Below are 22,656 nucleotides of genomic sequence, written 5' to 3'. Positions count from 1 at the left end.
TCCCAGCGTCGAAACGGCGAACTTTTGGCAAAAAATTTCATTTTTCCTTAATTATTCCCAAACCGTTGGACATACGGAAAAACTGTATAGGATCTTTCTTGTAGAGGATGACGAGTTCTACAATTTCTGTATAAAAACTTTTTGCTAGCATTAATATTTAGCAAGTTATTGACGAAAAACCAAAAAACAGTTTTTTGCAAATTACTCGTTAACTATTGACGCTAGCAAGAAACTTTTATACAGAAATTGTAGATCTCATCGTCCTCTACAAGAAAGGTCCTATACAATTTTTCCGTATGTCCAACGGTTTGGGAGTTATTGGCCAAAAACAAAAATTTGGAAGAAAGTGAATGGGTACCCCCTTGGAGAAATCTCGGAAAAATCAAAAATTTTTGTTGTTGTTTATTATTAGCAACGTTCTTCCGACGTCTGATTTCTTTTTAAAAAATGCGTTTCTAAAGTACATAAACTTTTGGGATTGACTGTATAGCCAATACATCCTTAAGTATGAAATTCTCGTAGATATCGAAGTACGTCGAATACTGACCTGACAGGAATTGTGTGATGGTTTCCTCTGGGATGAAGACTCTCTCGATGAATTTGATGATAATTTTATAGGATGTAAAATCTGCAAAAATGATACAACACGTACGCACAGCGATAAGTTAGGAACATATTAAAAGGAGCTCGATTCATTATCAATTACAATTCTATGTACACAAGTCCGAAGAACCGAAGTCGATCTTCAAAAGTGACTTTTTAAAGAAGAACGTTAATTTTGGATCAGACAACGAACGTTTATCATCGAGCTTGGAATTAATTAATAAAGTTCTCACCTCTCCACTACTCCTATCATGGTTGGTCCTGTGTTCAGAATCTCTGCTCTCGCGGCTTCTCTTGTCTTTTGGGGATCGTGCACAATCTACACATATGCAAGCAAGCATGTTACAGCTGAAAATGTTAAGACACAACCCTGTTTTTATACTGGAGAAAGAAAGATTAAGACTTTAGGTCTCAAAGAAAGGATTTTGCCACAACACTATTCTGTAATAAACTTTAAGTGATGAAAAACTAAAATCATCTTTAGATAAGTAATGAAACTTCCTTTATTATTATTAACGTATCTTTAAATTTGGAACGTGTCCGGCTTCTTGTAAAATGCGATGAAAGTGCTAAGAATCTCATTAAAATACAGAAGTCAATTACCTGAATACTTGTCCCTAGAGGAGGATAACTTGTAGTCTCTATTTTCTCTCTCCTTCTTGTATAAGGGCTTGGATGCATAGCTACGGGGACTGTCTCTATCTGTTCCCATACCCATACCCAAGCCTCCTGCTGGACTGTAAGAGTTGCCATTTGGGGAGTCTCGCATACGTCCCTCGTAACGACTATCCGAGGATGTCGTCGATGAGGAGTAGCCACCCTTAGAATTGCTGTACTTTGTGTTCTACAAATGAAAAACAACATCACGTGGAAACTAAATACAGATTCTCTCCTCTTCTACCAATTGCTCTCTTCCGTACATTCCTCCCTGAAACATTCGTTTAACTGTTTCGTGTCTTTCAAGACTATAAGGAGTTTAAAATAAAGATCAACGAAGTCCAAACGACGTTCACAAAGAAGATACATAAAAATCAGATTTTACTACGTCGTAAGAGTCAATTGTTTATTATAATAAGCTTAACTTTTATATACAAAAACTGTAATACTATTACTTCGATTTTATACGAATCAGTACTTAAATACAAGTTCTATAATACGAACGAATACAAATTGAACCTATTCCTAACAAAACGCAATTGCTATAAAGAAAATTTTAATCACTGTACTATTAGTAATCTGTATAATACAGAAGAATGAATTATTGATTTTCCAGAAGTGAGGTTATGTTTACAAAATCAAATAAAAGTTGAATCTTTGTAAAAGAGAACAAAGCTATATTCGTAATTATTTCTATTTACAGGTTGTGGAACATAGATCACAGGGAATATAATGAAGGCTACAAGTGATCATTATATATCTCTAATATATGATATTAATCGGTGAATGAATACCTCAAGGACAATATCATTATTATTTAGAAAGAAATATCAATGCCTACACGTTAATAATCATTAAATTTTCGATGGAATCCAAAAATAATGAAAAAAAATAAATGCATTTTCTATAGAAAGGAACCTCGTTACGCGCACTTAACGTGCAAAATAGGATAATTCCATGTCCGTTATATTTATAACACGATATTTAGCATGTTTGAATTAATAAACAATGATCAAATTCACTTTTGCAATTTCAAACAGGTATCCAGCTTTCAATACGCGAAACTTATCGAATTTGTATAGACGAGGGAAACGATATATTATTCGCGACATTGATAATTTACGAATCATACCTGGAATCTCATTAAATAATTGCGGAAACGGAGTAACTGACACTCGATTATGGGAAATCTAATGCAAGAATACATATATCTATATATAACACCATATACGTCACTAACACATACACAAGTTGTGCTACACAACGAAAACAGCAAAATACGCGGGCAAATTATCAGATAAATGGTACGAACACCGAGGCGGACGAGAATATCGTTCGTTAATTAAATAGAACGAATTCTTAATAAACGTACCCCGTTAATCGCGATTCTCCGTAGGAGTTACGAAAAATGGAAAAAAAATTGTAACGCTGAAAACATGAAACGACTACTGACACGGTTGATCGCGGGTGAATTATATCGCGAGGGATAACGCGCAAACGATGAGACGAGGGAATATTGTTATTTCTAAACGAATACTGGAAATAATCGCCGTAAAACGCGTGTAATCGGGCCGTGGACGAATTACCCCACTACCGAAACCCCGACACCAATTACTCGGACGATATTTACCTGATAGGGATGGGCCTGGTGCTTTTCGAAGTACCTGAAATCATAGAGAGAGAACGGTGAATAAAACAGCTGGGAGGCGGCCGTTCCGCGATGGAAAACGAAATTTACATCGGGGAAAATCTGCCGTGAATGGCGGTGGTAGTGATGTCGAGTGGGTCGGATGGACGGACTTTGGAGATGAGAGGTGAGGCGAGTAGAGGTTGGTTGTGTCAGGATTGGGTATTTGACGGCGGTACCCTACCCATCGCTGATCCTTTGTGGTTTCCTCGCATGCATTACCATCAATGCCGGTGTCTGTGGGAAATTCGCGGCCTCGGATGTTCCCTTTTCGGTCGGTCAATGTCATAAAAACAACATTAACGCTTATTTAACAGTCAACTTTCTTTCTACCCGGACGCCATGTCACATACGTGATCGGCCGCTAGCGGTTATTACAGCCGAAAAGTTCGGCTAACGTCTGCGCCTCGGCGTGCGAGTCGTGCGACTTCTCTACCCAGGGCTGTAGACGAGCGTGTGCCAAAAGCCCGACCAATACGCACGTGTCACCGTGCTGACAAATTCGCAACAGTCTCGATTTAAGCGAACGAGCCATCCTTCGCCTTACCTAAACAAGATTTATACGAGTTTTCAAACGTAGTATGCTAATGGAAATGTTAAAACTTTCTAAGCTGACGGAATTTATCCATTTCATGAATACCATTGAATTCGATGGCCCTCGTCATTCTCATGGAGTAGAGACAGAAAGATCGACAGATCTGATTGTGACGAGCACGAAAATTGATTTTCTTTCAAAGAACGCACGAGGTACGGTGGTTCTCTGAGTGATGCGACCGTACCTGCGTCTCTAAATTCCGTGGCGACGCTCTTTTACGTTGGAATCACGCCGACGTCGATCCAGCAGCGACGCCAGGCGTCGTGTTTCACTTAGCTCGAAAAACTAAAACTCCAGAGTGCACCGACTACGCTGACGATTGGCCTGCGCAGGTCACGGTAAAATTATCGGTCGCATGCGGTTGTTCCCTTCGGCTGCTTAAAACTTAAGTGAAAAGTCCGTTCATTCACGACGTAACAAAATTCAACGATCAGTTAATCTGATTTCCGTCGTAGGTAAGAGCCGAGTATCTGTGCACGCAAAGATATGTACACGACGTAGTAGCGTGACTTGAAGCGTGGGTGCGTTTTTGATCTATGCGTCTGACGCTCACCACTTACAAAAACAAGTCCACGCCGTGAAAAAGATTGCTCGATCGCTGTTCGAAATTCTTTGTACGATAATATCAAGAGGCAGTAAATAGTAAGAGATCTGTGACCGCGTATTAATCATCACGCGTGCGAGTATTCTTTCGATAGCTCTTTGTCCAAATGGTGTGGCACATGTTTATAAAGTCTATCACCTACACTACGATTAATCTTGAAACTTCCAACTTAATTCTTTCTAGACTCGGTAAAAGCAATTTTTAGTATGCCTCATCCTACGCAAGACATGGACATCACCAGTTCTTTTGTTTCAAATCACAACTGCTTAAACAAGAGTCTATCACGTAATAAAAATTAATATGTAACACTGGCTTATTACTTTGAGTACCTTAATTCATTAATTGATGCATTTACAGCAGAAGTTTGCACAATGATAACAGCAACGGATGAGAGAGAAGAGACGGACAATTGTTCCGTTAACATCAAGCCATGCGAAAGCACATTCCCATGGCTGAACAAATTCAATAAAATGATGTGTTCATCCCTGGAGCATAAAAGCTATCAAATGTTGAGACATTTAATATCTCTTTATACACAGTACGATCTCTTCTTTATACTAAAGAGTGTCTCCACGTATAAATAGAATTGTTAATTGGAATTGTTTTTAACGTTTCAGATATATTTTGAGCAGCATAAACACGTACTGCGAGAAAACGATGGACATGTTGAAGTTAAAGAATCATTTAAGCAGTACATTAACATTCTTTCATCTATACTGACATAACATTAAAACGGTACTGTTGAAAAGCAATAGTTTGAAACACGGTGTAAATAAATTTTTAATAACGCAACTGATTCTTCTCGTAGCATGCCGATGACTGCAACTCATATCTAAACCAAATGTCAGTGCTATTGGGAATGTACGTAAACATGGAACTAAATACTTCTGAACACACCGTGGACTCTTCTAAAGTATCATCGAAACTTCTTTCCGCGCTATGGATATATTTAAGTAAGTTGAAGATAAACGTATAATCACGAGTAATGTAATATTGTGAAATATTTATCGTTCCAGGTCATTCGGAAAAACATATTTTCAGAGTGTTGCTTAAACTTGAGCCTGTAATTAAAAAGTATTCCGAAATTTGCGAGCCTATATTCAAGTACGTGCAGATTTAATGTTCTCTCACTTTTCATTAACGACGGACGTTTACAATAAATAATTTATTTCATTAGGGGAAGTTTTGCCAATTTAAAAGATAACACGGAGCCTTTAACAGACGTAGATTACGTCAGATACTTGCTTGCCTTAAAAATGTGGGGGAGAATGAGAGAGAGCGTAGAAGAGAAGAAAGAAGTGAATAAGATAGCACTGACAATATTAGGTCCGTACATTCCGAAGATGCGCGATGACATATTTAAAATTATACTTAAACCTCCACATGAGAACGAGACCATCTGGCTTTTACAATCGAACGTGTTCGATTTGAAAGCCGCGTGTAATAACTTTACAGCATTCGAAGAAGCGTCTATCGAATCGGAGGACCAGCATTCGAAAATTCCCGATGTGAAGTTGCAATCGTCACAGGTGAGTTTCTTGTTAATAAAATATCTGAGTTCCTCTTAACTGACAAATCTCGATTTTACAGTGTGCGTCATATGATGTTACAAAAAGTTTGACGAATTACGAATCGAAGAGAGACGAGAGCAGACGGATCAGATTAAAGAGATGTAAGAAGGTATCGAAATTGAAACCTAAAGAAATGATATTGATCGACTTGACTGAAGACGATGAATCAAAAATAGAGAAGAAGAAGAGCAAGAAAGGTAAGAGGACCTTGGAATGGTTAAAGATAACGAAGAAACAGCGTAAAAAGAAGAGTGACGAGGAACAATGTATGAATCAAGTGGAGATCGCTGATGCCCACAGTACGGAGAACGTTACCCGAAAAATTCTTCTGGAGAATCTACCGATTTCCGACAATAAAGTTAGCGAGAGCACAGAAACCTGTGCCGCGGTGGAGGACGAATCGATGCAAGACGATGCTCGTTGCAATTCGCAGAGTGTACACAATCATATTTTCAATAATAGAAATAGCGAGTCGAAATGTACAATTTATCATAAACAGTGTGATACGCGGCCGAAGGTGACAGACACGGAGCGTAACAAAATTGCATATTTATTGGAATTCTTAAGCGCCGTGGCGCAGAACATAAAAGAACCAAAGGCAATACTAAATCTACTGAGAGAGAGTATAGAGGAGAACCTGACATCTTCTCAGCACACTAACTTTTATAGAAACACAGAGAATAAAAATATTGAGCCAAAATGTTCCATAGAAACGTTGAAGGAGTGCCAAAATAATCTTACGAATGTACAATCTATAAAACCAGAGTTACCAGCAAACGGAGATTTTACGCTGACAGAGGAGTACAGTTATTGCCAAAACGATCCTGTTTACGCGAAAAGTGATTTTCAATCCGCGAACAGTCACGACACGCAAGCGACGGATATCGGGAAAGAGAAAGTTTATCGTGATGTTCACGAATATGCAGATTACTATAAGAAACACGAAATGAAACCCTTTTCCTACAATAATAATATATTTAATACAATAAGAAATGAGGATACAATGCAGAACGCGATAGATAACGACGCTAGTGATAAAAAGTTGATGTGCGATGATGATATGATGTGTATGTTGAGCGATCTTGACAAATGCATGGACGTCTTGAACCGCGTCGGTGAACATATTATGAACGTTCACGCGGCGAAGCAACGATTAGAATGCTTGGACAAAACGGACGCGTGTGCCGTTTCGACTACGGTGTCAGGTGACCAGGTAGCGGAATCCTCTTCGGATTGGCTACAAACGATCGGTTCGTTGAACGCAGAGAAGCTTGCCAGAATTCTCGAATCGTACGAGAAAGAGGATCTACCGCGTATATGCAGTTGTCAAGAGTTCACTAAGCAAGAGGCTTCTAACGTGATGTTCAGCCACGTAAAATGTGAGTCAGATAATTGTGAGAACGTCATGGTGTCGACGTCTCGATCGAACGAGTATCGTTCCTGCGGAAATGATATTGCTATTTTTCCTGAGAATAAATCACCCTCGAGCTTTACTCGTAGTCACGCGAAATCCGAATTTGAATATACTATTATAGACGAGGATAATGAAAGTTTCGAAGTTGTAAAGGATAAGGCGCAGAAACCGAGTCAATATGAAGTTAGCACGCGAACCAATAATCAAGTATACGATTCCGAAGGTTTTATATATGATCTGGAAGACAGCAAAGAGTCAAATCAAGATTGGGAAATTACGTTGCCGAATTTCTCGCAAAAGAGTAACGGGGCGAAGTCTCGTAGTCCCGTGAACGAATTAGATAACGATAACCTGAACAGCATTCTAAATCAGAGTATAACCATCGAAGATGAGCAAGAAATTTGGGATGAATCTCAATCTTTGCTAGTGTCACCGATGAGTTACGATGTATCAAGCACTGTACTGAACTGCATCACAGAAATCTTTTCACAATCGGAGAACCAACTTATTAGTGAGACGGAAGAAGAGTACGCGCTCTTGGACACGAAAAATTATCTAATGCCGTTGCCCGAAGGTAGCCTTGGCATAACCGGAATATTAAGTTCTTTGCATAATAACGATTTCATGTGCACGAATGTACAGCCGGTAAACACGCGGTTAAGTAAAAATATTTTTAAAGACGAAATCGACGATAACACCGAACCACAGACCGCGGAAGAGGCGCATACAGACGAATTAAAGAATAATATTTCGCCTTCGGAAAAGGAAAAGGCTACGTGTACGTCGAGAAACGCGGATAAGCAGCTGAATTGCGTGGATGTTCAACAGATGAGAAACGCGTCTCAACAGAAGAGACAAGTTTTAGTGAGCAACCAGGAAGATTACGGGATGGACACCGTCAGCACAGAAGATTTCGTAGTAGATGCTGAGTACATCGCGGAAGAGAATTCGGTGAACGCGAACGCATTGCGCGAGAAACCGCGTTCGTCGGGAAGCAAACTTTGTAACAGATTTTCGAAGAGACATAAGAAATTCGATGTCACCAAAGTGCGTCTTGCCACAGATAAATATGCAACTAAAGTTTCGAATAATATTCTTGTAAAACCTAGTGCTAATACACAGCCTTCCGAATTAACCGAGAAACAATTAATCGCAGCAGTGGAAGAAAATACGTCTCCGAAGAAAAGAAGATTGACCTCGAACCTTTCGTCGAGATTACAAAGAAATACAGTTTGTAAAATACCTATGAATCAGCAAAAGTTGAAGAAGCGTAGCGTCCCGACGAAGAAAGGTAACATTTATTTCATTCTTAATATTCAATTCTATTTCGGAAGCAAATCGGTGATTTCTCAAAACGAGTATAATTCGCGATTAAATAGTGGCATCGGAAATATAATTCTCGTGTTCGATTCTGTCTACACTGAAGATCATCAATGGAAGATATTTTAATTTTCGCGATCGTGTGATCCATTCGCCTTTCGTTAATACGCTTAAAGGATTAGATTACAAAATATTCTATGATTGAATCGAAGGTAAGTATTTATTTTACTTGTATCTTAACAATACTTGTTCACGTTCGTTTGTGTTTTTGATTTCAGGTTGGATAAATATGTGGCACCGCGAGTCACAATGTCTTTAGGATCCCACTGTTGCCGAAAATTCATTTTCGATAACCAGATTTATTTATTTATATGTACACGTTGTTTTTGATGAATCTACGATGTCCAATCAACTTTTCTACAGTTTCAATCTTTTTAACTGACTGCCGAAGATCGGGTAGCGTTATCAGAAGTATACCCTTGGGTAGGGAAAAGATATCGCCACACATGTCTTCCCACAATTGCCTACCTCCTGTATTGTGAACCATATTATTATATTACTCGTCCTCCTATTGTTACCCCTTACGTTGTCATTTTTCCACCACTTCTAATAACGCTACTCTCAAGTTTTCGGGAGAGCAGACAATTGAGCTATATCGATCAACGTCCAAGACGAGCGGCAGTTTTCTGAATCTCGGAACTCATAAGTTCTAAGGCAACTCCGAAAAAACGAAAGAACTTTTACATCTCAGTTTTCCCTTAATACCTAACGCTTGACTCGAAAGTTGAGGACGCGACACACTTGACAAGATATTACCGTAGTACGTACAAATAAACAGGAAGATATAGTAGGTGAGTAGATCGAAACAATGTTTGTAAAATAAGCCTTATCATTCCCTAGTATAATGAAATAGTTCCGAGCGTAATCCGCAGACAAATCTCTATGAAATTTACCGAGTTAATAAGCCGAAGAACTAACAGATAATATTATTTTAATGTATGCTAAATATCTGTTTGCGTGAAACATTATTACTTTAGTTATTACTTAACGATCGGAAAATATAATTGTCGAAGAGAGTTATATGATCTTACTTTATTTTAATAGAAGCCATAAGACAAACATGCAATTTACCCGACTACGATTTTAAGTACAAATTATTTGACTGTATTTATAGTATTAATTAAACGAACGATATATTGTTAGACTTTTCTTCGACGTATAAGTTATTAGGCTCTAATCAAAATTTTTACGAATACCATTTTCAGTAGTTTATCATTATTATTCATTAATCATATCGAGGCTACATCTCTTATCCGTTATATATTAATATTTCTTAAGTCCTACAAGTATTTCTCTTGAATTTAATATACACGTACATAGTAAACAGTGGATAAAATATATGAAACTGCCAAAAGTTACAAAACAATACTGTATAGTCATAGATTTTACTGAACCTCTCCACAAACGGATAGTATAAACATGTTACGATATGAATTATTTAATTTTGCAACGTTTGCTCGAAGGCTATTCGCTGAGATCGTTAACTGGAGTTCAACGATCGACAGAGCAATTACTGTCAGGCAATATCGGAATGTGATAACTCAATTTTTATTTCAGTTGACTTTACGTGATACTTATTTACATGAAATTACATCCATCCTGGTTTTTAGAATCGTTTCTTGCAGCTCGTAACTATATAGTACAATTTATGTGAAATTTATTTTTGCCAATGATGCCAAAATATGATAATATTCACAGCAGATTTAAATGTACAATAACAAATAATTGTCTATCTATTATTCTGCTTCTTCCTTCTTTACAGTGAGAAAGTACAAAAAGTATTTGATTGAATTACGTTAGTTTAACAGTAGTCGACACTTCGATCATTAGCAGCGACTATAGGAGATGGAAGAAGAATACATATATTATATTTCGTAAAAATTAATAATGCAAAACTATACAGTAATTTTTGTAGTACATGAAAGTTACACATATAAGCAATGCAACAACCGAGCGATGCTAGTATAACATTTATCGTCCTAACTATTTTTTAGAGAAAGAGGACGTTCTTTACTGATTTATTTCTTATCTAGTTCGTTGTATTAGCAATCAGTTTACTGTAATGAACTGTGTAGTCATTTTAGTTAATTAGTATTTCAAGTCAACTGCAGTCGTTCTAAATGAGATAATAAAATCACGAAACGAGATCGTTACTTTTGTACTGCACGCTTCGAAGCAATTAGATTTGTGTACTTTTAAGATTTAACGACAGATCTCTAAAGCGTAGCATTAATCGTACAAAATTGAACAGAGAAGGTCTGCCTTCCCTTAAACAAAGGATGATAGACGATGGCACATTATATATATATACAACTCATCATCAAAAATTATATTCCTCTTTTGATATCAGAGAGTTGAATTTAACGAACGCAGCGTATGAAGCATTCCTTGTTTCGTTGCCTGAAAGAGTGAGTAGGATGAGACAAGGGTATGCACACTCGTGTGGCACAAAGGAGAATTTATTTATAAATTCATTAAATGTAATCTGATGTGTGGAAATTAGGTACATCTCTTCGTAGTCACATTCCTAGAGTTACCATTGTTAACAAATTATGAAAAATTCATATAAACGCTTTTGATTGCATGACTAATAATTTATTTGACGTAGCGTTCACGTTTATACTTCGTCCAAGTTTAATGAGGATCAAAACAATGAACGTGTACACTGATAGATAATTCGCTTCGACTTGTGGAAAAGTTTGACGTTCGATTAAAATTAACGAGACAACGCGGCGTTCATTCGTTTCATAGGCATCTGTCGCGTACACAGATTTGTACTTTTACCATTGCCTTACCTGAGGTTTACTAGCATAGGTATCTAATGAAACAGCATACACAATGTAAACGTTTAGGGAGATCGTAATTAATGTAAAATGGATAGAATCGTAAGCAAAGAACGAACATGTCTGTTCTATCGTTTAGAATAGCGTACCGTATGTTAATCACCTAATAAGTTAAACGATAGTAAAAGTATTTTCACTATTGATGTGTTTATTTTAAGATTTACGAAACGAAGCGATATAATTTTGCCGATAAACTGAAAACGTTTCTCGCTACATTCGATTTTCGATTTTCTAGAATGAATATATATATATATTTTGAATATATATATATGATCCAAAGATCGAAAGTATCCCGACACGAATCCAAAAATCGCGTGCCATTATCAAACTCAGTGTAACATGATTGATGTACATATTTTTACTTTTACATTTTATAAACACGTCGGTCGAACTTAATTACTTTGTATAATTTAGCTTACAATTAAAATATCAAATTGTATTAGATCGTCTACAATGTACAATGCAGAGACTGAGAACAAGAGAATAAAGAATACCTTTTAAATATACGTCCAATGTTAATTCATTTCCCATCCATCGTGTATCATCGACGTTCGATACTCGTGAAGTATCGATAGACACTTAAAGCTAAAGTATTTACAACTATTTTACGCTCAGATTTGTACTTTTACCATTGCCTTACCTGAGGTTTACTAGCATAGGTATCTAATGAAACAGCATACACAATGTAAACGTTTAGGGAGATCGTAATTAATGTAAAATGGATAGAATCGTAAGCAAAGAACGAACATGTCTGTTCTATCGTTTAGAATAGCGTACCGTATGTTAATCACCTAATAAGTTAAACGATAGTAAAAGTATTTTCACTATTGATGTGTTTATTTTAAGATTTACGAAACGAAGCGATATAATTTTGCCGATAAACTGAAAACGTTTCTCGCTACATTCGATTTTCGATTTTCTAGAATGAATATATATATATATTTTGAATATATATATATGATCCAAAGATCGAAAGTATCCCGACACGAATCCAAAAATCGCGTGCCATTATCAAACTCAGTGTAACATGATTGATGTACATATTTTTACTTTTACATTTTATAAACACGTCGGTCGAACTTAATTACTTTGTATAATTTAGCTTACAATTAAAATATCAAATTGTATTAGATCGTCTACAATGTACAATGCAGAGACTGAGAACAAGAGAATAAAGAATACCTTTTAAATATACGTCCAATGTTAATTCATTTCCCATCCATCGTGTATCATCGACGTTCGATACTCGTGAAGTATCGATAGACACTTAAAGCTAAAGTATTTACAACTATTTTACGCAAGAGTCATTAATTTCATACAGTATATATATAGTCTTCAGACCTAAAATAATTTCAATCTCCATTTCGATTTAAAAGACTAGTTAAAAATATTCTTCGATGCGCGAGATACTACGGTTCATCGAGTTTCCACATCACTTAAAGTTAAAGATATTATTTATCATTCTCTCGATGTCTACTCGGTGCTCATCTCTCATGAGTTTTAGCAAATTATCGTACACCGTGGGGAATGAACTACACTCTGCTTGTGGGATTTAAAAAAAAAAAGGATGAATATAAAATAAGTATATTAAAAATGCGTTTTACTGAATACACATGGTGAACGTACATATCGATTACCATAAATGAAATAAAATTGTCACGAGGACACTATTTAACTGACTTAAACCGAAGGTCGATTAAATTGTAATAAACGATATGAAAGGAATATTTAAATGATTACCCTGTTACGAACTACGTCTGGCCCTAATCGTAAACGTAAAAGATTTACGCTGAGGACGCAAACATGAGGTAAATGTGTTTGCTTGCAATATCGTTTCTCTGAACGGACCTAATCTACGCGCGTATAACGCGTGTAATATACAAGTATATGTAAATACATCGTCTTTATTCGTTATCATGATAGAATGGTTCTACACATACACAGTACTCGGTATCGATTCTTTCTTTATGAACACGGATGAATGAGGCATCTGATTTAATCTATCACTACTCTAAATTATACTCTAGGATATCAGACTTTCCATAAAAAATGTTTCACGCATAGGATATAATTTCCGTTTGTAAGTAACGATCTGTTCTTGCACCTGCACGGAGACATTTGGCAATCGTTCGATCACATAATTTCGGTGATAAAAACTAAACAATAAATTCGTTTGTTTAAGTCAACTTAAAAACTATCAGACTTTCTCGATCATCTATAAATAAATGGTAACGATAAAAAAAGAAATAAATTCGAATTAATACAAATGTCCTTTCGTTCTAACGCGATACCAACTCATAAGTCCTGCGATCATTCCTCAATTTGATTACGATCGCTTTTCTCATAAGGAACAAACGGTCCGTTTGTCAATGTCAAACGAAAATTATTGACGTAGAAGTATTCGACTACACACATATTTCTCGTATACAATAAAATGTTGTTATCGTTAGTTCAGCATTGATTAACTAATAATCACAGATACAAATATCAAACGTAAAGATACATGGCACTGAATTATGCAAAATGCGGTTTATGCGTATTCCGGAACCAAATACATACAACTCCCCTCGATAGAATTATCGCTTTCTAATGGTCGGCCTAATTTCTAGTTACGCTTAAGTAATTCGTAGGAGGGTCCTTTTCATTTTTAATTGTTATATTACATTCTTCGATCAAGAATTTGTACAGCGAGATATATATATATATACTTTTTCGTCGAGACTATGAAAAAAATAAAAGTATATCGAATTTTTAAAGCACAAATCATTTAAAGGCCTTAGGAATTTGGGTGTCGTATCAAATTAGTTTTCCCCGCGACGAAGCTCCATCGTTTCGATGAGTATACAAAGTCTACGTAATTTCGCTTAACGCGAGACGTTCTCATCTTTTCTGAAATCGTTGGAATACACATTATTTGGCCGTAGTCGATATTATTCTGGTTTCGTGTAAGGTAAGAAGGGTTTGAATTTGTAGGGTGACGCGACTATTTATCCTACTTGCGCTGCGATATCTACGTGTATTATTTATAACAATGCTGCTATATTTATTATGTCGGGTTCAACAGTTTCATGGGGGATTGATATTTCTTATTATACTTTTCGGTGGTGCGGTTATACTATATTGTTTGGCAAATTTATTGACATCACATTTTTTCGAGCCAAGCGTTCCCTCCAAGGTGTGCGATACACGTATGGAAATAATTCATCTGGAAAGTGTCAAGCATTATTTAACTTACCAACTATCACTATCTATCTATGCAATTTATATACAGGCACGAACGATCTTTTATAATTACAACAGCTCTTATTGCTAGTCTTACCTGTTTGTTTTTACGAAATTCAAGTTTATCCTCAACCTAGCATCCCGGATGTCTACGTTTAAATAATTTTATTTAAATAAACTGAAACGTGTAACAGAATCATTAGAAACCGCTGTAACAATTGAGAGAGAGCTTCAACTGATTTTTTTTTCAGTTTCATAAATGATCTTACCTCTAGTAAAAAATCCAAGCACTCGCGTCCAATCCCACATCGTATTTACATAATTATATACAAAACTATTTTATTCGAATATATATAATATGTATAAAATGTTTCAATTACTCTATAGAAGACGAGATTCTTTTTTAAACGATCAACTTAGTTCAGTTCAAATTCGCTAGGGACTACGTCGAAATTAATCAGTCGCGGAAAATTGATGATACGCGATAATACTGTACAGCTTTTATACGAAAAGAAGTCGCATACTCTAAACGATTACTAACAGTTTTGTACGAAACCGCCGGTGGTCAACAGAAATAGATACAGGTACAATCTACAAAGTCTAAATTCATCTTCCGCATCGTCTCGCGCAACAGGTATACGATTCATAAAAAATCTTATCTTCGCGGTGATCTTCGGGCTTGTACTGTACACGCTGTGAAATATCTTCCAAAGACGATTTATCTTCATGTTTGTACATTATATACAAAATTTCTCGGCGACACAGTCTTATAGGAGCGAATGTACACGTTAGATTTTCAGAAGAGAACGAGAGAGAGAAAGAGAGAGAGAGGAAGAAAAATAATGTTCTCACGATGGGGAATTTTCGTAATCAGACGGTGACGATCATCGATTAGTCTTTTTGCGTTTGCGTTTCGACTCACCGGACGGATTCCACTCTGGATCAACATCGGTGTAAGAATAATTTACTTTAGGAACGTTTCTTTTTGAGCTTCTCGTTTGTTTCGACGACGATTGCGTTTTCTTCGCTTTTTTGTACGTTCCTTCCGGTTCCATGTCGTACCCGTTCAACGAGGCTATGCCCAGATCGACGTCCTTCCGTTGAGCTCCGCTTTTAATCGTCCTCTGAACACAAGGCTTCTTCCTCGAGCCGTTCTTCGCGAGATTTTGATGCGAGGCGGCCAAGTGAACGTCTTTGTAATAATTCCTCCTCATCAAACTTGAATTGTAATGATAACCATTATGCGGTTCTTCCTTATGGATTTCGTACTCGGATTTGACTATCTGGCCCGACCTCTTCTGCGCGTCCAACGTGTCCAACTCAGCTATCGACATCATCGGGATAGCGGGATAATTTAGCGGGTTCAACTTCTCCGATTTAATTGGTACCTCCCTATAGGCCATCGCGTGCGCCTTCAGCCTCTTCTTCAACGGCAACTTGCTCTCTGCGTATGTATTAAATATCTTCTCCGAGTCGTCCTGCGCCTCCGACGAGTTACTCTGCAGCAGACTGCCACGCATAACTTGGTCGTCGTACAGCTTTCCAATTACGGGATCGTTGTTTGCTCTGTCGTGCTCCTGGACGGCGTCGGTTTGTACTGACGAGTGCGTCGGCAAAAAATACGGGTTACTTTCGATGCAGGACACGCGAGCGTCTGCGGGCGAGTGCATACATTGTCTGCAATGCGCGACCGTATCGTAAGGGCAGTTCAAACACGAGCAACGAGTCCTGTCGCTGCCCGACTTCCCGTGCGAGCGAAGAGAGGTGTTCGCCTTCATTTGCAAACTGCACGACACAGGACCGCAGTGCTTGTGATACGGCACGCAGAGGTCACCGTTCCCGCCGCAATTTCCGTAGATCGGCGGCAAACTCGTCGCCGGTATCAGCAACGTGTGTTGACCGTCGATCTCGTGCGGATGAATCGTTTTGCATCCTGGGATCGCGCAGCTCGACGCGATGTGATTCGGAATGTTATTGAACTCCTGTTTGATATTCTGCCGGAACGCTTTCCTGTTGTCGATCGATTTTCCCGTGTCTTGATAGATCGACGAGTTCAGAACGTCGGTGGACAAGAGGACGTTCTTCGTGTACGCCTTCGCGTTGGAAAAATTCCCGTCTTCCGGCTCCACCTTGATCATCCCTTTACCGTGCACCACCGAACACTTGCCCTCTTGATACGGCGGCTCTTTGCTGTACGCCGTCAATTCCAAATTGTACGATATATTATCAAGGACCGTCTCTAACTCGTCGAGCGACGCCCAATTCTTTGATCTCGCGATCTCGTCGTCGCCGTCTTTCGAATTTTCAACGGCCTTGTTTATAATGTACAGATTACTATTAGGCGACTTCTGCAAAAGAACCACGGTCTCACCGTTCAATATCACGTTCGTGTTTTCCTTCACGGTCTGCGGGCTGTTTTCCGTTGGGGCCAAATTATCCGACAGCGTGTCCGCGTCGTAATTCACGCCGGTTGTTTCCGGATGAGAGACGACTTCGCACGACTCGCCGTTCCCATCGTCCGCTTTGTCGGACGTGACCTCCTCCACACGAACCGTGACTTTTTCCAACGCGTTTTCCGGATAGACGCCGACGATCCTGTTGATCACCTCCGCGGATGGATTCTCGAGCAATCGGGAAACAGTGTTCGACGAGTCGTTCGTGTCTGCCTCGTCGTCGGTCATCTGACTGCAACATGTGTACCTCAGCGTCGCGTAATCCTTCACTTTTATTTGATCGCATTTCGTCTCGGTCTCCGGTTTCATATGCGACACGTGCTGCGAAACGCTGGCTAACAACGAGAGGCCGTCGATATTGTCTTGCAGCTCGAAATCTTCGACCATGTATTTATTCTCCGTTAGTTTGCACATGCCATCGCCGCCGTTTGATTCCGACGGCACCCGCGATGGCTCGCAAGCAAAATTACTATCGTACTTGTCTACCGTATCACTCATGGGCTTCTTAAAGTTCTCGTTATTTTTAATACTTTCGCTCGGGCACGTCTTATTAACCGTATTAGAAATATCTCTCTCATCCGTAGAATAAGATTCGAAAATAGATTCTCTAATGTTAGCGATCCTTGATTTATTTTTTGTTGCGCTGTCGCTCGTCTCATTGTAATCGCAAACGTCTAATCCCGTCCGCGCGCAGAGTTCGCGTTTCGCGTCGTTCGTACATTCTGTTCGCGGTGTGAATACCTTCTTCTCCTCCTCCGTCGAATTTTCGTCGAGCGAGTCTCGGTTATTTTCGTAATGTAAAATACCTTCCACGGAGGAAGTACGTGCGCTGGTTGCCTCGGTGAAGATCATTTCTTTACTTTTATCATTGTCAACTGTAACGTTGGAGCAATCGGATCTATAAGTCGTTTCATCGAAACGAATATTCGACGCTTCGGAGGCCGAGACGACCGAATCGCGCACCTCGTTCGTTCCCGACGTCGACGTCGTCGTCGATCTCCCGACTTCATCGTCAATAGGTCGATCGAGGTTCGAACGATCATCTTTTGAATCGCACTCAGCATACGTCGTAGCATTATTTACAGCCGGCCGTTCTGCTTTCGAATCACAGCCATTTTTGAAACTTTCAGCTTTCTTCTCGCTTCGTGTGTCAGGCTCCGAGTAGACTCTCGTTTCTATCAGTCGCTTGATCACAGTTCGTTCGTTAAATATATCATTCTCCTTCTCGTCGATCGTTCGCTTATTCCCCGAGATATCCCCGTTGCTCAAACAATTTTCGATTACCGTGCCCGTAACTCTCGATGGTTGTCTCGTTACTATCTCGGTTAAAACCGCCTTACCGTTCACCGTGGCCGATTTAATATTTATTTCGTTAGTATTGACTTTCGCGCCCATCAACTTTCTCGTCTCCTCTGTGCCGAACTCGTAGTCCATTTTATTTTCATCGTTCCTGTTGACGAGTATCGTCTCCTTCCTCTCACCGACGAACTCCGCGGCGTGTATCGCCAACGGACAATCTTCCGCCTGACGATCGACGCCCTTCGACGCACCGGCGTTCTCTTCCTCAATTTGCTTAATCTTCCTAGACGCTCTCGCTATCTTCGAGCTGGCTCTCTTCTTCGCCTCTTCCAACCACGTCAACTTTCTAGATTTCCTCTTTTTTATACACTTCTCGAACACTACATCGCTAGTTAAATCGATAATAACGACCTCGTTGGACTTTCTACGTTTCATTTGCAACCGACTCTGATTTGATTTGCTCGTTTTAGGACTGACGCGCTCCGTGGAAATATTATTCGAAAAGTTACCTAGACTTTTAAAATTATTCTGCTCCTCGAAATGTACAGTTTTAAAAGTTTTTACCAAACAAATAGATTCATTCTGCTTAGCTTTATCTGATATAATTGAGTTCACGTTATTATCTAAGCGTTCTACGTTCTTACTCGCGATATCTTCCAGCTGGTGTGCATAAACACGTAAGCATTATTAATCCAGTCACTAATAGGGTTACATAACGTTGTTTTTTTGTTCGAGGGTCAACGAATAGATTCAACTCTGGTCTCTAGTCGAATGACAGGCTCTACAGTTTAGTTTAAAGAACAGTGATTCTCGAATATCTTTACCAGCACAGAATAAACTGCTTAACGTTAAGGATCAAGGGTACGTTTATTGAGTATAAAAGATGTATGCGAAGGTACAAAAATATTGTAGAGGTAAATACCATTTTCGGATTAATTCTACTGGACGAATCAACGGGAATCGAAGTTCCGTCCTTCCTCTGGTTAACGTTCCTCCCATCGCTATCCCCGCAGTATTGTACAAACGTCTCGCAACGCTTCTTTATATCGAATTTCTGTTGCAGTAGAGCTTTCGTGAAATTTGGTTGACTCTTTGGCACTTTTGGCAATACATCCTTTAATATACTCGACGTGAACGTTGGCGGCAGTGGCCCTAAAGACTCGATCGCCGCGGCCGTGATTTCGCTTTTTGCGGCCGCGTTTTCGTTTATTTTCCGCCATAAGCGGTAAATGAAAAAGTAACGAACGTACATGATATCGGATTCCGGATGCGTTGGAACATTTTTCATTATTTTCCTAAACGGGATGAGACATTAACACGTGAAAAATTCAACGGCTCAACGTATTGAAAATCCATGCTCGATACACGAGATCCATCGTTTATTTCTACATCTACTAATTATACTCACGTTATAACTGGGTCTAAAATGTGATGGTAATTGCGGCACATAAATTGGATTTTCATTAAAGTATCTAATAAATGTTCGATGGAATGTTCTGAAAGAAACACATTCCGTTTTATAACGTCCTAAAGCCTACTGCATGCTCTCATTGATAAAAAAAAAAAGGAGATGGGAACGATTCGATCGTACCTAAGTAAACGTAAAGGCAGGAGGTGAGCCTGGCACAAATTTCATTGTGACCCTCTGTGCTCTTTTTCGACACTTTTAATTCCATATCTATGTAGAGCGCTAACAAGTTCGACATATTGTTCAAATAAGTGGATCTGTCGCGATCCTAAAAGGTGAACTTCAGTTATATCACACGTTACCACGGAGCGGTGTACGATATAAAAAGACCGTCTGGAGAGACGGCTTACCTCGGAAAGGTCGCGATAAATATATAAGAATAACATTAAGGTTTCACTAATAGAATCTTTCAATTTTGCAGCTCTTAAGGGCCTCGTGTAACACTCGTTTATACTGACACTCACATTTCTGTAAGAAATCGTTCATTGATGCACCTTTCGTTTTATTGGAAAAAACAAAACACAAAGCCATAAATAGAATTCACAACATGCAGTTCCCTTCTACGTTAGCTCAGATCATTAGTTTCCAATATACAACAATTTGTTCGTCATTTTCTTATCTTCCTTGTTACACTAACAGGTCTCGCAATGATTAGACAGCGGATTTTTATATAGAATAGATTTACGATGGTCATTTAAGAAAAATCAGATTTACATTTCTCTTATCTCTTAAACAAGCTGTATCTTTGCTCAATTACTCATGCATAAAATCCGCAGTCTATAAATGACTTTGGACAAAAGTTGTACCCGTCGAATTAAAACAAGCTACTAGCCTCGTACACTCTCGCGGTCTATATTAACTGCGCTGCGTTAAAGCAACGATTCTATCATTTCTCTATCGGTAAAAAGAAGGCATGCTGGGTCGTTAGCTTTCATGTATCAGAGAATTACTATGTCTATTCTGAAACCAGTCCTCAGCAATAGATGTTTACTGGTGACCCGAAGGTAGCATTGACACAAATCGACAGCGATACTGATAAATGAATTACCTCACGTAAAATTGCATGAGCTCCGTTAAGGACGTCATACTTTTATCGATATGCGCGCATCTGCACATTCTTTTAAAATCTAACATCCAAGGAAACAACTCGGTGCTCGACGACGACGACGGTTTCGATTCGTCGTTACTCGGTTTTAGCCTCCCATCGTTCTTGATCATTTCCCTTCTGTTATCTACATTTGTAAAACGAGGTTCGTTGTGGGATTTTATCACGAACGAAATTGGGATTGTAAGAGTTAAACGAGATTAGGTAGTTCGTCTCAGGCGAATGAAAAGATTATTACAAGTCATGCAACAATGAGAATTTCCAACTCGTTTAGACGTCTGCAGGGGAATAGAAGTTTCGTCCCTGACGAAACTGTTTTATGCCTGGCAATAATTGAAAATTTAGAACGCGTCTCACGCATCTGCCGCGAGCAGATGTCGAAGCTTTAAAAGCACTCGGCAAAGTAAATATATGTTACGGCTACAATTCACTTATGTGACATAATAGCCGCACGCTAGACACACCTTTCCGAATTACATTTTACCTCGCACGCACAACGAAATTTTTTATGTGCATTTCATATGTGAGAAGAAATATTATACCCTCGACGATATCACTGTTACGCGTCGCGAGCTTATTAAAAATTCATAGATACGTCTCATATACGTTTCATATACGATTCAGCGTCGTGCGTGAAATATTACTCGCTAATTAATGCCTTCAAATAACGCGAATCAAGGCCAATGGTATCAATAAAAATCGATTGGCGGACGGTATAAATAGGTAGCGATTACGTGAAACATTTTTCCCACGCTTTGCGAGCTTCATATACTATTCAAAAACATATATAAATCCAGTTATATCATCTGTTCCATCGCGTATAAATAAAGAATGAGGAGAAACGAAATCGGGATGAATGAAAGGATGAAAATTTGGAGGAGGTCGAAGTGCACTCGACGGATCTGTACCTCTTTGTTAGAGCACGCATCGTTCCACGTCTCATGAGTCCGAGTCCATAGAAAAAGAGATCACCGAGAGATGTGTCTACGTATCTATTTAGAGAGATTTAATCTGCATTTATACAGATTCCGTTGGTAGTCACCGAATGGTACTGCCAATAAATTCTACCGACAAATCGATCGAATGCGCGTCGAGGAGGCTGCGTGCGAGGAAGAGCAGCGTGTGCTCTTCTCCGCCACTAAATATTCGTAAACAACGGAGTTGCAGAAACACTTCCATCTCGTTTTCCCCGAGGAACACGATGATGCGTGATCACGTACCTTGCACCAGAGCGTTTTCACTCTGCATGCTGCCGAGTCGCTCTTCCACAACACAATTATTCATTTCGTGTAAATTCTTGGTCAACGTGTTAGTATTACGTAAAAACGGTTTTCCCTACCAGAGCGTACCTCATATTAGGGGAGCAAACTATCGCGACCGCGTCCCTCGACACACTGCGTTCTCGGCAACGGCCATATTGACACTAGCCGCTTGATCCAGCCACCGCAAGAGCGCGTCTCTTACACCCCACCGTCGTCGATGGCGCGCACATAGCGAAACGAGAACGCCACTGTTTCTACCCCTTAAACGACCCAATCAGAATTCACCAATTAAGTAATTGCGATACACGCGAGCGCTCGCAAATATGCACACACACCGACTGTTTCCCACAAAATCTTTCTAAGAAATATTATCCGCCAAAATAGTTTGACAGCGGTTGCGGAATACGATTTGCAGACATCTTTTACACCCCTGTTAGCTCAGTTTTATGGTGTCCCACCATATTTCTGAGTCCTCTAAGCCTCAGAAGTCAAT

The 22,656-nt window shown here is 39.1% G+C and overlaps 3 protein-coding genes across 6 annotated transcripts in view; 1 reads left to right on the top strand and 2 right to left on the bottom strand.

Moving 5' to 3' along the window:
- Window positions 1–3,262, bottom strand: part of wcy (WW domain-containing adapter protein with coiled-coil wacky) — a 5,721-nt gene extending 2,459 nt beyond the window's left edge. Inside the window, exons 1-5 of one of the 4 annotated variants that reach the window (XM_018033939.2) lie at window positions 3,132–3,262; window positions 2,891–2,924; window positions 1,207–1,447; window positions 837–922; window positions 548–628 (exon numbers count right to left, since the gene is read on the bottom strand). In XM_018033939.2, coding sequence (XP_017889428.1) covers window positions 548–628; window positions 837–922; window positions 1,207–1,447; window positions 2,891–2,924; window positions 3,132–3,172 — 483 coding nt within the window. In that variant the 5' untranslated portion in view covers window positions 3,173–3,262. Of the gene's footprint in view, window positions 1–547; window positions 629–836; window positions 952–1,206; window positions 1,448–2,392; window positions 2,488–2,890; window positions 2,925–2,998; window positions 3,100–3,131 lie in introns of those variants that run through there. The other 3 variants (XM_026818197.1, XM_026818195.1, XM_026818196.1) reach the window with 3 other exon arrangements.
- A 195-nt stretch (window positions 3,263–3,457) lies between these two features.
- Window positions 3,458–9,877, top strand: LOC108630700 (uncharacterized). Its single transcript, XM_018034132.2, has 9 exons — window positions 3,458–3,997; window positions 4,330–4,431; window positions 4,504–4,684; window positions 4,764–4,881; window positions 4,955–5,099; window positions 5,163–5,250; window positions 5,324–5,675; window positions 5,737–8,663; window positions 8,730–9,877. Exons 5-8 carry the CDS (start codon window positions 4,988–4,990, stop codon window positions 8,578–8,580), a joined length of 3,396 nt encoding a protein of 1,131 aa, XP_017889621.1. The 5' UTR covers window positions 3,458–3,997; window positions 4,330–4,431; window positions 4,504–4,684; window positions 4,764–4,881; window positions 4,955–4,987; the 3' UTR covers window positions 8,581–8,663; window positions 8,730–9,877.
- A 3,045-nt stretch (window positions 9,878–12,922) lies between these two features.
- Window positions 12,923–22,313, bottom strand: LOC108630699 (uncharacterized). Its single transcript, XM_018034131.2, has 9 exons — window positions 22,122–22,313; window positions 20,845–21,028; window positions 20,147–20,264; window positions 19,920–20,064; window positions 19,737–19,824; window positions 19,251–19,623; window positions 14,846–18,988; window positions 14,674–14,754; window positions 12,923–14,559 (listed from the first exon to the last, which is right to left on the bottom strand). Exons 1-7 carry the CDS (start codon window positions 22,183–22,185, stop codon window positions 15,461–15,463), a joined length of 4,500 nt encoding a protein of 1,499 aa, XP_017889620.1. The 5' UTR covers window positions 22,186–22,313; the 3' UTR covers window positions 12,923–14,559; window positions 14,674–14,754; window positions 14,846–15,460.
- Between the last annotated feature and the right edge of the window lie 343 nt (window positions 22,314–22,656).

This window comes from Ceratina calcarata, unplaced genomic scaffold, assembly GCF_001652005.2.
Source record: "Ceratina calcarata isolate Rehan_Ccalc_2016 unplaced genomic scaffold, ASM165200v1 scaffold78.2, whole genome shotgun sequence".
In the NCBI taxonomy this organism is placed as follows: Eukaryota; Metazoa; Arthropoda; class Insecta; order Hymenoptera; family Apidae; genus Ceratina; species Ceratina calcarata.
The sequence above is the reverse complement of the archived record's forward strand: the minus strand, read 5'-3'. Positions and strand labels throughout refer to the sequence as shown.